The sequence below is a fragment of the Hypanus sabinus genome, chromosome 6 (genome assembly GCF_030144855.1).
Source record: "Hypanus sabinus isolate sHypSab1 chromosome 6, sHypSab1.hap1, whole genome shotgun sequence".
Taxonomy (NCBI): domain Eukaryota; kingdom Metazoa; phylum Chordata; class Chondrichthyes; order Myliobatiformes; family Dasyatidae; genus Hypanus; species Hypanus sabinus.
In genome coordinates, this window is record NC_082711.1 from 25,944,759 (window position 1) to 25,960,857 (window position 16,099).

At 39.9% G+C, this 16,099-nt stretch overlaps 1 protein-coding gene across 2 annotated transcripts in view; it reads left to right on the top strand.

Annotated features, from left to right (window-relative positions):
* The first annotated feature begins 373 nt into the window (after positions 1-373).
* Positions 374-16,099, top strand: part of rbm33a (RNA binding motif protein 33a) — a 171,698-nt gene continuing 155,972 nt past the window's right edge. Inside the window, exons 1-3 of one of the 2 annotated variants that reach the window (XM_059971859.1) lie at positions 374-572; positions 5,294-5,372; positions 14,484-14,532. In XM_059971859.1, the coding sequence (XP_059827842.1) occupies positions 554-572; positions 5,294-5,372; positions 14,484-14,532 (147 nt within the window). In that variant the 5' untranslated portion in view covers positions 374-553. Of the gene's footprint in view, positions 573-5,293; positions 5,373-14,483; positions 14,533-16,099 lie in introns of those variants that run through there. The other variant, XM_059971860.1, reaches the window with a different exon arrangement.

Here is a 16,099-nt window from a genome sequence, read left to right on the forward strand (position 1 = left end):
CCAAAGAGTGAGATCAATAATATGTTAATTTTATGTCTGCTGTATATCAGATCAAAGTTATTCCATTTTTTGAGCAATTACAGAAACAATGTAATTGTAAAAAAGGTTTGGAATATCTCTTGACTATAATGTATTAGTCAGACATTATCTTTTTCTTTAAAATAAACATAACCGATTATGGGCAATATTTAAAAAAAAGAATCTCAATGGCTAGAACAGTTCATTTAACCCCGCACAAATAAAACTAAACTTTCCCACACTTCGTCTCAATGGAGTTTGTTGACTTCCGTAATGCCGGAATTTGTCGGTACGCATGCGCGACAACGAAGTCAGTCTTCCAGTATTCCGTGATGCAACGGGTGGGGGGGGGGGAACGGTGCAAATCCGCCATATTGTGATTTTCTCTCTGGAGAGAGCCGAACCGGTGGGGGGAAATTAATTAAAAAAAAGAACGAACATATCAGTCCTGTCTGGCTTGCTGACTTGGTGAAGCACGGATTGTGGTTAATGCATCACCGAGGATAAATAGAAGAACAACGACGGTCCCCTCACGATGGCCTCCAATGCACAAGGTAACTGATGGCTAATGTTAGTGACAACATCACAGGCCGTAGTATTGTAGGGGCTTCGTGTTAGGCGAGGCTCACGGTGACTATGGAGAGTAAAACCTTCTTGCGGAAAAACCCCGGTATCTGTCCTGTTTAGCCCTAGTGGCCTGTGGAAGGCGGCGGTCTCAGTTGTTTACGGTGCCGCGGGCTTTGTGATTTAATCGGTGCCCATCGCCGCTTTCTCCCTGTTGTGTACGTGAGATATTGGGGGGGGGGGGGGGACGCGCGGGCGTCGGTGGTGGAAGAGCGGCTATGCTGCTGTTTATGTTTCGCTTTTTACAGGAAATGTGTTGAATGGTCGGTTATAGACTCTTTCCCCCCTCCCCTGGATTTTTCCCGATCCCCATTCGCTTGAGTCATTATTCAAAATAATTCCGAATACGAGTTTAACATGGCTGCCATCCCTGAGAGTTGCAAATAGTAGTCTGTCTAAGCTGTTGGTCCTTTGTGATTTCTATTTTTATTGGCTTTTTATTCCTTTTGTTTGTTTTGCTTTAAACCTTGGGATCAAAACTTTCCATAGGTTTCATAGGTTTCAATTAATGATTAGTTTTTCGTGATTTTCCTCTTCATTGACACTTGCTGTCACTTGTGTTTGGTTTGGTTCTGTGGCTTTACCATGACTTCCATTGTCACCATATTAACTGAAAGGAACCTTAATTATGAAATGGAATGGTACAAGCAGCTGTAGTCAGACTTTTGTCCCGATCTGATTCTATGGCGATTGTTAGATTTTGATCCCTAAGAAATTAAGTACTGATTTAATAAATTGCATATTTTTATTTTAACTTAATCACTTTTTCTTACTTTACTTGATATGTGAATGTACACCTGATCTTGATATGTGAATAATGAAGCACTTATAGATAGCCTCTTGTTTATATATAAAAAAATAACGCGATGGCCTAGTGTTTGGCAACTGAAATTAAAACTGAAATGATTTTAAGTATCCAGTCGTTCTGTAGAAAAGGAAACACTCCAGTCTTCCAGATGTTGCAAAATGGAACAAAAAAGAACAGCTAGTATTTTTTTTGTTCATTTTATGCTGTCAGATCTTTTGACATGAACAGCATTTAAAAAAATTCCAATCTCCTACGAAGGTGGTCAGTAATAGGCTTGTACTTGTGGTTCCAAATCTTAGCTGTGTCTTTTAGTTGAGAACAACATAATTAGAATGGGTGTCACTTGTTTCTGATTCCTTACATTAAAGTAGTTTGGTTATTTTAAACTACTGAGTGATTCAGATTTTGGTCATTCAAAAAGGTTATGATTTGTGCTGACAAGTTGATTATTTTAATCAGACCAAATGCTAATGGAAGTTAACATTTCTATAGTACACATAATGTATTTTCTTCCTTTTTGGTGGTCCCTTGAAGCAATTTTTGGCTTCTCTCTCTTGCTCTGTGTGCAGTGGTGACTGGATCGAAATGCAGGCTGGGCATCTTCCGCCAAAGGCTGTAGAGACTTAGTGCACAGTGCCTTTTTGGATGCTGCTGTTCCTTTATCAGCAGGCATGGGTAAAGAATTCGAGGATGATTCTAAGTTTGGCATAGCGTTGTGTGCTGAAGCTTTCTCGTGTTCCTGTAAATATCTTTTATGGTGAACAGTAACGTGTGTGTGTCCGTCGCCGTCCATGTTTCCCATGCTGGGTAGGCATCATCTCTGCTCAGTGCTTGAGGGTTTGGTCTCTGAGCATTCCTTTCTCAGTTGGCAGAAGCTTGGCCTTGTATACTAGAGGCAGTGGTGAATATCTGACTTTATTGAGAATGGCCAAAACTATAGAACATGTTCTAAGTTTTTCAGGGTCCCGTTATGCATCTAGATTGAGGGGAGATGGATTGTTATTATGCTTTGGAGGACTTGGATCTCACAAATTTGTACTGGAGCTTCAGTGAGGGAGTCAGTAAAGGCCTGGAGTTTATTCTTCAAACGTAAACTCAGACAAATGCTGGTTCTGAGCTGTAAATTGACTGGAATTGGAGTGTTTTTTCAGGAATGTAAGTGATGATTGGCTGAGTTTTTAATTTGCTGAAGAATAGATAATCTCCACTCTTGCAGGAAATGTTGCAGGTTGAGGGACAGTATTGCAGAGAGATAGTCTGCAAGGAGGGTTGTGCAATATTTGACCCCACCCTGCACTGGGATTGGGTAGATCCATGGTTTGCGTGTTACTGTGCAGAAGGCAGAAGCATTTAAGCAGATCAGTGGAGTCAAAGGCTTTTGCCAGTTTCCACAGAGCCTTGTTGATCCGGAATTCTACTTTAATGAGGAGCTGTGTAGAGAGTTATGGGTTCTTGATCAGAAGAGAGCAGGTAGAAGATGTTGGAATTATTGAATTGCTGGTGCAAGGTGTTCTTGAATTGAAATTGTTTCCAAATGTATAAGAGAGAATGGAGGGGGTGGGTGAAACAACATATCTTCTATTGGCATCAGAAGGCTGAAGCTTCAGTTCATCCTAAAACTTAAAGATTGATAATTGGTGGAAAGGACAGAAAAAGTTTCAGCCAATAACGCATGGTTGGATGCATGTCCAAATCCATATCTGGTTTAAACATACAAAGACCCATTCAGAGCTTATACAGGATCACCAGTTAGTGCTCACTGGAAAGAGCATGCCAAAGGTTTTTACTGTGGACTCAATCCTGGTTGCCATCCTATAGTATATTAACTATAAGAATTATCATTTTCCTCAGCCCGGAAAGGGGTGGAAAAGGTCATCCAACAGCTGAAAATTGTGAGGAGGAGCAGCACTGACCATTGTACACGGCTGTCTTGTAGTATATCTGTACTTGGATAAAAACAATAAACCATAGGGTCTTCAGGGATGATGATTGAAAATTATTAAATTAAAAAACATTAAATTAAATTAAGAACCTCACTGCAACATCTGAAGTTTCAGTCTTTAAAAATGTTCAGGTTGGCTCCAATCTAATTTCTAAGATTTATAGATACTTGAATAAAAAACTATGCAAAAACAGTGTTTAGAAATGTTCTAGTGGAAAGTAAGTGTAATTAATGTTCTTGAACTTCAGAAGAAAAAAGTAATTGAAAAACCTGCAATCAATTGTTAAAATATCTACATGAATATCACTGTGTCCTAGAAAATCAAAATAGTAATACTCCATATTCATGTGTGATGCTGCTCTTTGATCTTCATTTCACAATTACTCCTTTCACTCCATTCAAGTTCAAACATCAGATTCATTTTTCTTTTCACTTTGAAGGAGGATCCAGGATTGCACCAGAACTCCTGGATGTTTTATTGACCAGTGAAGAGAAACATGTCAAATGTAAATATTTTAAAATGAAAAGTCATAATCAATTCCATTAGAGTATGGTGATAAGATAGCTTTGATTTAAATCCCTCTACTTAGGCAGGTTTTATTTCAGCTATGCTCTTGAGAAAGCAGGGCTTAAAATCCAAGCTTTTTGGTTCATCAGTTGTGCACATGCAATCTTTGGTATTTGATACTGAATTTAAGTTCTCCCTTAATCATCGGTTGTAGGTGACAACCTGATTTAATGTTAATTTAATTTATGTTGCCTCTTTAAAATTTCTTCACTGCTGTTTTAAAATGTGGGATTTGGCAGAAAAATATAGTTTAAGTAGAAAGTAAGAATAGTTCACAAAGGCGTTAGCTCTGAATGGTGTTGAGTGTCTCAAGTTCAGGTTCATTCTGATGGACATACATAGCCAAGTAATAAATGCCAAGAACATTAGCTTTTAACAGCAGCAGCAGTACATCACAAAAATGACAAACAAGTTAGGTAAGTTATACATAGCTTATGCGATAAAATAAAAAATAAGATTAGTCAATATTGCAAGTTGAGGCAAATATAGCCTGAGGTGGGATTAGTGTTTTTAATGTTGGTTCAAGAATCTGATGCCAGTGGGAAGAAGGTGCTGTTCAACCTCTGTGTGGGTCTTCAGAGCTCTGGCCTGATGGCAACAGTGAGAAGAGGGTATGGCCCAAATGGTGGGGGACCTTAATGATGGATGTTGCCTTCTTGAGACATCACTTGTTACAGATATCTTCGATGGTGAGAGCTGCCCGCGTGATGGAACTGGCCAATCCAGCATTCTCCGTACCCTCTTGCACTTTTGTGCAGTGGAGTTTCTATGGGTTACTGTGATGTATCCACTATTCAGAGAAATTGAATTTTCATACCTTATTTGATTTCAGTGAATTATACACTTGTTTTCATTCAGTTTGTGTTTGACCTGACATGAAGAGGGCCATCTATCATGGGATAAACAATTAAATACTAGTAACTTCTGCTTTGCTGATAATTGCATACTATAACCATTTAAGGTGCACATGTTTTTGTCAAGAACTTTAGAATCATAGATCAAAGGTTTTCGAATTATCTTTTTGAACAGCCCATCTCAACCAAATAGTTCATTCATGTGCCACAACAATAAAAACAAGTTCTCTTATTTGCAGAACTGCAATTTACTTTTAAAGATGTAGAGGTAGGAGCCTAATTTTTAAGGGTTGTGGACTCCACTTAGAAAATCAAACTCATCTAAGAAAAATATTCGAATAGTGATAATTTCCTTTCACTGTTAGATTACCTTTTACGTTTAATGTCAGTAGTTTATCATTATGGTCTATTTGCTCAAGTGGTTGCTTTTTTAGATAGTGACTTGTGTTTAGTAACCTGTGTATTTGTTTTATTTTTAGAAGATGAATTTGACCAAGTTGATAAACCAGGTGCTGAAAGATTTCGGAGGAGACGACCAGCCAATGAAGAATGGGACAGGTAGTTCAAGTATTTGATTCTTATAACTTTTTATATTCTACATTGTATTCTTTCAAGCAAAACCATGATACCTTGATATTATAGCTTTCATCATGTCAAAATGTCTGGTTTAGGTAGAGCAAGGATTAGGATACTTCTCTAGAAATGTTTTTGGAAGAAGGTAAAGTTGAAAGTGAGCTCTGAGCCTTAAATCTCACAGAGTGGTTGCACTGCTTTTCCTAGCCCATCCAATCCCTTTCTTCACAGACTCCCATACTTAGTGGATTCGCAGCTACAGCTATACCAGGTTTTTGCAGTAAGTGGCTAGAGAGTGTTTGTCAGGTTCCCAACACAACAGTGCTGCCAGTAAATCTATGTTATAATGACTCCTTTGGCTGCTCCTTCCTGAGTACAGTGTATCAGTGAATGTAAACGAGTTTGCTAGAAACAAAGCTTAAATTGAAATGGAAAATATAGTTTTATTACCAGTATATTTTGGTACAATCTTCTGGTTGTGGTCAAAGAATATGCAACCAGAAGGAAGATTAGTCAGTCTCCCTTTTGTGCCAATGACCGTGATGCATCTGTTCCTGAGGGACTGAATGCTTTCTATGCACGGTTTAACACAATGAATGACGTAACATCAAGGAAAGCTCCCTCTCCCACTGAGGAACAGCACCCTGTCTGGCTGCAGCTGAGGTGAGGAGGATTCTAGCCAGGGTCAACCCACGCAAAGCTGCAGGGCCAGACAACATACCTGCTCAGTTGCTGAGGGATTTTGTAGCTGAGCTAACAGAGATCTTAGCTATGGTATTTCTTTGCAGTAGTCCACTATAGGCTTCAAGATTCCCGTCATCTTTCCAGTGTCCAAAAGGACTGGAACTGGTCTGAATGATTTACACCCAGTGGCATTGACCTCGACAATCATGAACTGCCTTAAGTGGCTGGTAATGAATTGTATAAAATCCCACCTTCCAGCTACTTTGGATCCTTACCAGTTTGCCAACCACTCAAATCAGTCCACTGGTAATGGTCCTCCATTGTCTCATCGAGATAACAATGACCCATATACTTGACTGCTGTTCATCAACTTTAGCTCAGTATTTAACATGATAATCTCTCAGAGGCTGGTGGGTAAGCTGTCCATTTAAAAAAAAATTGTTCTGATCATTGATGTAGCCAATTTCAAAGAGTTGCCAACATCAACATCAACCAGCTTTCAAATGCCGTATCACTTGGAGTTTCACATCTATGCTGATGCTTTTCGTAGACATCCTAGATGTACTACTCTCACTGGAAGTTGTGGCTGTTTCCAGACATTATGAGTGACTAAATGGAATAAAATGACGAGGGAGCAAGACCGTTTACACACAATGGGGAGGCAAAGTGTAAACTAATATGTGATTGGCTGAGAGTGGCTCAGAGCATATGTAAAGTGCTCTCATTGGCTGATTGAATGTTTACTGTAATAGTGGCTGCTCTTGAGAAGTATTAAGTGTTTAGAGTTTTGTCATTTAAAAAAAATTTCAATAAAGAAATTGCCGGGTTGTAACGAACCAGTGCTATGCGGGGTCTGAGCGTGAGTGTGAGTGTGTGTGTCTGTGTGTCTGTGTTTGTGTGTGTGTGTGTGTGAAAAATAAAAAAGTGAGGTAGTGTTCATGGCTTCAATGTCCATTTTGAAATCGGATGGCAGAGGGGAAGAAGCTGCTTTTGAATTGCTGAGTGTGTGCCTTCAGGCTTCTGTACCTTCTTCCCATTGGTAACAGTGTTAATGGGGAACGTTCTGGGTGGTGGAGGTCCTTAATGATGGATACTGTCTTCCTAAGGCACCACTCCTTGAAGATGTCTTGGATACTACAAAGGCTGGTACTCATGTTAGAGCTGACTAATTTTACAAGTTTCTGCAACTTATTTCAATCTTTTGCAGTAGCTTCCCCCCCCCCCCCCCCCCCCCCGCCATACCAGGCAGTGTTGCAGCCAGTCAGAATGCTCTCTATGTTACACTTGTAGAAGTTTTCGAGGTGTTTCAGTCAACAAACCAAATCTCCTCAAACTCAAAGTGAAATATAGCCACTGTCTTGCCTTCTGTATAGCTGCATCAACATGTTGCGTCCAGGTTCAGTCCTCAGGGATATTGACACCAAGGAACTTGAAAAAAATTGTTCACTCTCTCCACTTCTGATCCGTGCATGTGGATTGTTTTTTTTATTCCTTTGTCCTATCCTTCCTGAAGTCCACTATCAGCTCTTTGGTCTTGCTGATGTTGAGTTCAAGGTTGTTGCTGCGACTCCACTCAACTAACTGGTATATCTTGCTCTTGCAAGCCCTTTGGTCACCATCTGAGATTCTACCAACAATGGTTGTATCATCAGCAAATTTATAGATGCTGTTTGAGCTATGTCTAGCCGTTCATTCATAGGTGTAGAGAGAGCAGAGCAGTGGGTAAACATACCCACTGTGGTGCGCCAGTGTTAATTGTTGGCAAAGTGGAGGTGTTCCTTCCAGTCTGCATAGATTGTGGTCCGGGTGAGGAAGTCAAGGATCCACTTGCAGAGGGAGGTGCAGGAGGCTAGGTTCTGCAGCTTTTTGATCAGGACTGTAGGAATGATACCATTAAATGCTGAGTTATAGTCAACAAACAGCATCCTGATGTGGGTATTTGCATTGTCCAGGTGATCGAAGGCTGTCTGGTGAGCCATTGGGATCGTGTCAGTTGTAGACTGATTGTGGTGATAGACAAAATGCAGTAGGTTCAGGTCCTTCCTGAGACAGGTGTTGATTCTAGTCATGACTAATCTCTCAAAGCATTTATTGGGAACATTGTGTATGAAGGGTCTAAAGCATTGTTGAGGATCCCTACCACCCATCCCACAATCCCCCGCTATTATCAGGAATGAGGTACAGAAGCATCAGGACTGGGACTGCCAGACTGGATAACAGCTTCTTTCCTCAGTCTGCGAGACTGATCAATACCCTGTTACCACCGAGATCTTGTCCCTAGCAGTGAATTGTTTACTGTTTACTTGAACTGCGCACTGCATTTATGCATTTTAAGTAATTATTAACTTGATGTAATATTTGTCTCGTGTGCTGTGTGTGATATGTTTTTAAAATTTGAAATGATGTTCATGTTGCAGAACTTGTATCAGACAAAGAATTATCACTGATTATGGGAATGCAATTGTAGTTATGTTGCATGTTGGTCCATAGACCCTAGCTGAAACTGACATTTTATTTTATTACACTATGATGTAATTATTAGAACTTATTGACAATTTAGATCTATTACATATCATGTGAAATTGACTTATTCAATTTTTAGGATGATAAAAGTATAATGAAAAAAGTATGATGGGTCTGTTGACATATTGACAAAAACTTTTTTACTGGTTTAGATTGCTTGTTTCTATTTTTGACCTCAACCTAGATACTTTTTGCATAAAACCTATCGCTATCAGATTCCACCAAGTTGATTTTTTTAAACAAACTACTGAGCATAGCAAAGAAAGTTTCAATACATTGTTTTGGCTTCAGTATGTTTCATGTTTACCTAGATCTAGTGACAGTGAGAATAGGAATAGAAAGAGGTGGAGGCTAAATGAGTGGCTGAGGGATTCAGATTTCTGGATCATTGGGACCTCTTTTGGGGCAGGTGTGACCTGTACAAAAAGGACGGGGTGCACTTGAATCCCAGGGGGACCAATATCCTGGCGGGCAGGTTTGATAGAGCTATTGGGGAGGGTTTAAACTAGTTTGCAGGGGGGTGGAAATCAGAATGTGAGTGCAGGGATTGAGGTAGAAGGACAAGGGCATGATGCTAAGAGTTCTGAATTGATGAGAAAGGACAGGCAGGGGACAGAACATGATTGTAGCCAGTTAAAGGGGTTGAAATGTATGTATTTCAATGCTAGGAGTATTAGGAACAAGGAGGATGAACTTATAGCATGGATTAGTACGTAGAACTATGATGTTGTGGCCTTTACTGAAACTTGGTTGGAGGAAGGGCAGGTTTGGATGATGCAGGTTCCGGGGTTTTAAAAGGAATAGGATGGGAGGTAGAAAGGGTGGTGGGGGGGAGTGGCATTGCTGGTCAGGGGTAGTATCACGGCTATAGAAAGGGAGGACGCTGCAAAAGGAGTGTCCACAGAGTCGGTCTGGGTGGAAGTCAGAAATAGGAAGGGAGTAGTCTGTAGGCCCCCAGATAGCCCTTGGGATACCGAGAAGTAGATAAGCAGGCAGGAAATACAGGGTAGTAGTTGTGGGTGATTTCAACTTCCCTCATGTTGACTGGCACCTCCTGAGTGCAAGGGGGATAGATGGGCCTGAATTTGTCAGGTGAGTTCAAGAAGGATTCTTGACACAGTACATGGACCAGCCGATGAGAGGAGAGGCTATACTGGATCTAGTTTTGGGTAATGAACCTGGTCAGGTGACAGATCTCTTGGTGGGGGAGCATTTTGGTGAGAGTGACCACAACTTCCTTAGCTTCAGCATAGCTACGGAAAGGGATAAAATTAGATGAAATGGTGAAGTGCTTAACTGTGGAAGGGCTCACTTTGAAGGGATGAGGCAGGAACTAGCGAGAGTAAATTGGCAACAGATATTCAAAGGGGAAAGCACAGAAGTAATGTGGGAGAAGTTTAGGGACCACTTGAGCTGGGTTCAGGATAGGTTTGTCCCACTGAGGCAAGGAAAAAATGGTAGGAAAAGGGAACCGTGCCTGACGAAACATGAGGCAACTCGTCAATAGGAAAAAGGAAGCGCATGTTAGATATAAGAAGCAGGAAGTAGGAGGGGCTTATGAGAAATATAGGGTAGCCAGGAAAGAGCTAAGGAAAGGACTTAAGAGAGCTTGAAGGGGGCATGAGAAGGCTTTGGCATGTAGGATTAAGAGAACCCCAAGGCGTTCTATGCGTATGTGAAGAATAGGAGGATGACGAGAACGAAGTTGGGACCGCTAAAGGATAAAGAAGGCAACATGTGCCTGGAAGCGGAGTAGGTTGGGGGGGTCCTAAATGAAAACTTTGCTTTAGTATTCACAGGTGAAAAGGATCTTAATCAGGATGAGGTTGAAGTAGAACGAGCCCCTGTGCTGGACAATGTGGAGATTACAGAAGAAGTGCTGGATCTTCTTAAAAACATTAAGATTGATAAATCCCCAGGGCTGGATATGATACACCCCAGGTTGTTGTGGGAATTGAGAGAAGAGATCGCAGGAGCATTAGCTATGATCTTTGAATCCTCTTTGGCTGCAGGGGAAGTGCCGGAGGACTGGAGAATGGCAAATGTAGTTTCCTTGTTTAAAAAAAGGTAATAGGGAGAAACCTGGGAACTATAGTCTGGTGAGTCTTACGTCGGTGGTATGCAAACTACTGGAAAGGATTCTTACGGATAGGATCTACGAGCATTTGGAGAAGTACAGTCTACTCATGGATAGTCGACATGGCTTTGTGAAGGGAAGATCATGCCTCACGAGTCTGAGTTTTTTGAAGAGGTAACAAAAGAAATTGATGAGGGTAGGGCAGTGGATGTGGTCTTTATGGACTTTAGCAAAACATTTGACAAGGTGCCACATGAGAGACTCATCCAGAAAGTTATGAGGCATGAGATAAGTGGAACCTTGGCTGTTTGGTAAAAAATTGGCTTAAAGGAAGAAAGCAGAGGTTCGTTGTGGAAGGAAAATATTCTGCCTGGAGGTTGGTGACTAATGGAGTGCTGCAGGAATCTGTCCTGGGACCCCTGCTATTTGTGATTTTTATAAGTGACCTGGATGTAGAGGCGGAAGGATGGGTGAGTAAGTTCGCGGATGACAGGAAGATTGGAGGAGTTGTGGATGGAGCTGTAGATTGTCGAAGGTTACAAGAGGATATAGACAGGCTGCAGAGTTGGGTAGAAAAATGGCAGATGGAGTTCAATCCGGACAAGTGTGAGGTGATGCATTTTGGAAGGACAAACCAGAAGACTGAGTACAGGATTAATGGTCAGTTGCTTAAGAGTGTGGATGAACAAAGGGACCTTGGGGTTCAAATCCATACATCTCTCAAGGTCGCTGAACAGGTTGATAGGGTAGTTAAGATGGCTTATGGGATGCTAGGCTTCATTAACAGGGGGATTGAGTTCAAGAGTAGAGAGGTCATGTTACAACTCTACAAATCTCTGGTGAGACCGCACTTCGAGTATTGTGTTCAATTCTGGTCACCTCATTATAGGAAGGATGTGGAAGCTATGGAGAGGCTCAGAGGAGATTTACCAGGATGTTGCCTGATTTCGAGAACATGAAGTTTGGAGTCATATGAAGCAAGGTTAGCAGAGCTGGGACTTTTTTCTTTGGAGTGTAGAAGAATGAGAGGGGACTTGATAGAGGTCTACAAGATTCTGAGAGGCATAGATAGGGTGGATAGTCAGTGCCTGTTTCCCAGGGCACCAATAGCAAACACCAGAGGGCATATGTACAAAATTAAGGGAGGGAGGTTTAGGGGAGACATCAGGGGTAATATTTTTACACAGAGGGTTGTGAGTGCCTGGAATGACCTGCCAGGGATGGGTGGTGGAGGCTAAAACATTAGGGGTATTTAAGAGCCTCTTGGACAGGCACATGGATGAAAGTAAAATAGAGGGTTATGGGGTAGTGTGGGTTTATTACTTTTTTAAAAGGATTATATGGGTCAGCACAACATGGAGGGCTGAAGGGCCTGTACTGTGCTGTAGTGTTCTGTGGTTCTATGGTACCTTTGTAAATTTTATGATAATGTTAATTTCAGTTGTGCAATCAATGCTAACACTTTTATCTGCAGCCAAACTTAGGTTTGCAGTTCCAGGCTGACTATGATGTCAGGTTCAGTGGACAAAATTTTTATAAGTATCAGTAAAATGAAATGCTGGATAGACTCATGTTTATACAATAGAATGGAAAAAAAGATGTACAAGTAAAAAATTTGTGATTGGAATAGACGTTGATCGGGTGGTGATTTTATCATTTTTGTCAAACATAAATTGAGTTGAAATTGGCATGCATGCAAGTATTTGATCAGCAAGTGGATTTATCAGAAATCTGAGAATACCTTTCATACAATACTTTTTAATTATGAAAGAGGCTACTTATGTAAAAGGCCAATGTTTTATTTTCTGCGTGGTTTAAAAAATCTTGGTCAAGTTAGATTTAGAAGTCATCATAAGATTATAGAAAATCGGTGGAAAAGCAAGATGGCTTGAGAGAGCAAAGGAAGAAGTGAATTCAATGTGGTGTACTCAATAGGACTTGATCTGCAACTTTACATCTTCATTGTTTCAGGATCATGAAATTTTGTTGATAGATATGGTTCCAACTCATTTCCTTCCCTAGCGGTCTCCAAAAGCGTAGGAGGTACTTGTAACCTTTTCATAATCTTTGGCTCAATCTAATTTTCATATTCATTTATCGTCAAGTGCCAGAAGCATTTTTCGGTGTGGAAAACAACATACAAGTCTTTACCACTATTATATTAGGAAACCAAAAATTATATATAAACTAGTTAGACTGTGAATTGCTTACAATAAAGTATGATACTTGTCAATGCACCAAAAAGAGAACATGCTGGAGATATTTATCATGCCAGGCAGTATCCTTGGCTAGAGAAACAGTGTTTCAGTTGATGACTTTTCATCAGAACTGTCAAAACATGAAAACTAAAATATTTTAAGTCAGTAAAGAGAATACCATTCTTGTAGCAACCTTACAGACAATCCATGATAAAGGTCTGGTTGGATGTATAAGTCAACTTAATGTGGTTGCTGATTTGGAGCTGTAGAACCATTGATTCAAATTATTTTTGTTTTACTGGGTCTCGTCAAGCTCTGAGCAAGGTCTTTTTAAAAAAAAATTTAAATGATTGCAAAATGTGCAGACTTCACCGACTCAATATTTTTAGATATCACTCAGCAATTCACATAGCAAAACCGCCAGTCTTCAAATTAAGCTTGGTGAAATGGAACAGGTGTGCTTTGACTCTGTAAAAACATATCTGCTTTGTTGAAAGAGAGTATCTTGAATTTTGTGAGAAATATTGCTGATAATGCTTCATCCCAGGATCTGGGATTCATACAACAATCTATAAGGAGAAGCACTCTCAACGTTTCAGGCCGAGACCCTTCGTAAGGACGAAGTACAGTATTTACCATACAGTACAGTCGTACTGCATGATACTTCGTCATACTTCATACAGTCCTGACGAAGGGTCTCGACCGGAAACGTCGACAGTGCTTCTTATAGATGCTGCTTGGCCTGCTGTGTTGTGTGTTGTTTGAACTTCCAGCATCTGCAGATTTCCTCGTGTTTGTTCATTCAGCAATTATATTTACTATATGCACTCTTGGCTGTTTAACTCTCATACCTTCCTAAAATGCTGTAAATATCCTAATAAGCACCGTCATTTTCAGACCAGTGTCTCTGTTCATAGAATTATCTTGGCTTCTGCTCAAGAGTGGAAGATACATTTTTATTTTAGCCTGCTCCAATCTCTGACTTTCAGATATGAAAACCTCCATTATCACTCTTCTAGTGCTATCTTCTGAGAATTCCCCTTTCCTTTCAACTCTTAATAGTTCCCGCTTCTGTAATTGTCCATTTGATGTCCAGAATTCTTTTACTAAACCATACAACTTGTATGTCATCTATTACAGCACTTCTCAAAATGTAGGTCAGGATTGTCCAAATAGTTTCCTTCATATTAGCATTGTCTTTTGTCTGATTGTTCCTGTGAGGCACAGTGGAATCCCTATTATATTAAAACATGCTATATCAATGCAGTAGTGACTGGATCTAAAATGGATAATGGGCACTTTTCCCATGCATTAATTTTGTGTGTGCAAATAACTCATTTTGAGAGTATCTTTTTGTAATGAATGTATAATTTGCATTGTCATTTTTAGACTAATATAAGATTTTCTTAGTGTGTAAACCTCTGTGAAGGTGTATTTGAATGCCCAGATAATTCTTGAATTTATCATTTTCTAATGTAAGTCAAATCAACAAATTAATTATTTAAATACTGTTCTGTTAAGGTATTAAATAATTTTCAACTGTAATGTACATTTGCATAACTTTTGCAGCACCAGTCAGTAATTGAAATTATCTACCATTACCATGTCTTACAGTGATCTTGAAGATGATTTGCTTAGTGATGACTGGGGGTTGAGCAAAAAGGTAAGACAAACAAAATTTACTGTATTTATTCTTTGGAACTTGTGATCAGTTATGATTAGTTCTCATAATTTTTAGTGCTGGAAACTACTAACAACTGTCAACTCCTGATTTATCTCTTAATTTTTAAAAACAGATGCAGTAACTTGCATCCTGAGAAACATTGAAACTTGACCAGTCATTTTCCTTCTGTAGTTAACAAGTGCAGGTGCAGAAACTGGAGATAAAATGGCAAGAAACCTACACGTTGGTTCCCAAATCCTTGGCAGAATCTATCACAGCAGTTCCCAACCTTTTTTATGCCATATGCCAATAGCATTAAGCAAGGGGCTGCGGACCTCAGGTTGGGAACCCTTGATCTATCAGAATGTCAGGAATGAGGGGGATTCTGATTATCAAGCTAAATGCAGCCTCAGCAAAACTTGAGCTTTTTACTATACCAAAGGAACTTGCTTTCTTGGGTAGCAGTCTAACTGCTACATTAAGTATTTACCTTTTCCATCATAGTAACACTATGGCTTTGTTTTGCACCATTATCTGATACGCTAGCATTAGATCACCAGTTCTTTACTGCCACAAGGGAGTCTAGGAGGTTGCAGCAAGGAATCTAGACCTGTGACCTACCCATGTCCATGCCACTCATCAAGTATCCATTTACAACAATCATACATGAATTTTTTTTTAATTAGTTTTTTTATACATTTTCTACATAACTACAGGTAAAAAAAAACCCAGATCAAAATGAAGAACATTGATACAGTGCAAAAATAAACATACAATAACAATATGATACAAAGAAAGATAATTGAAAAAGCACCCAAATTGAAGACAAGTAAAATTAGTATCCTCCCCAAGCCCCGCAACACAAAAAAAAACTCCAGACCAACCACAACACAATATAGAGAATATAAATCAGGACAATCAAACCCCCAAATCTGTAAATACACTTAGCAACAGAAGATGTTAATGCCTACTACCAAAAGAAAAAGGAGCTGAAAGCAAGGGACCGAAAAAAAACCTTAGTTAAGAGGAAGGTTATGAAAGTACTCAATAAAAGGTCCCCAGACCTTATGGAACTTTAAATCCGAATTAAGAACTGAATAATGAATTTTTTCAAATTCATAATATCGTTAAGCCATTGAGCATGCGTGGGCGGGGCAACATCTCTCCATCTAAGGAGGATTAAACGTCTAGCCAGGAGAGAGGCAAAAGATAATATTTGACACTTAGTCGACACTCTGTCTCACCCCAGAAACCGAACAAAGCAATTAAAGGGTTTGGTTCCAGGTGGTGATTCAGAATATACGATAACGTTATGAAGACATCTTTCCAAAATTTCTCCAAGCTAGGACAAAACCAGTACATATGAATGAGAGAGGCCTCGCCCCTTTTGCACTTACCACAAAGCGGACTAATGTTAGGGTAAAATCGAGATAACTTAGATTTAGACATATGGGCTCTATGAACAATCTTAAACAGTAAAAGGCAGTGGCGAGCACAAAGAGAGGTTGAATTAACCGATTTGAGAATCGAGTCCCAAGTCTCATCAGATAAGGAGGTATTTAAATCC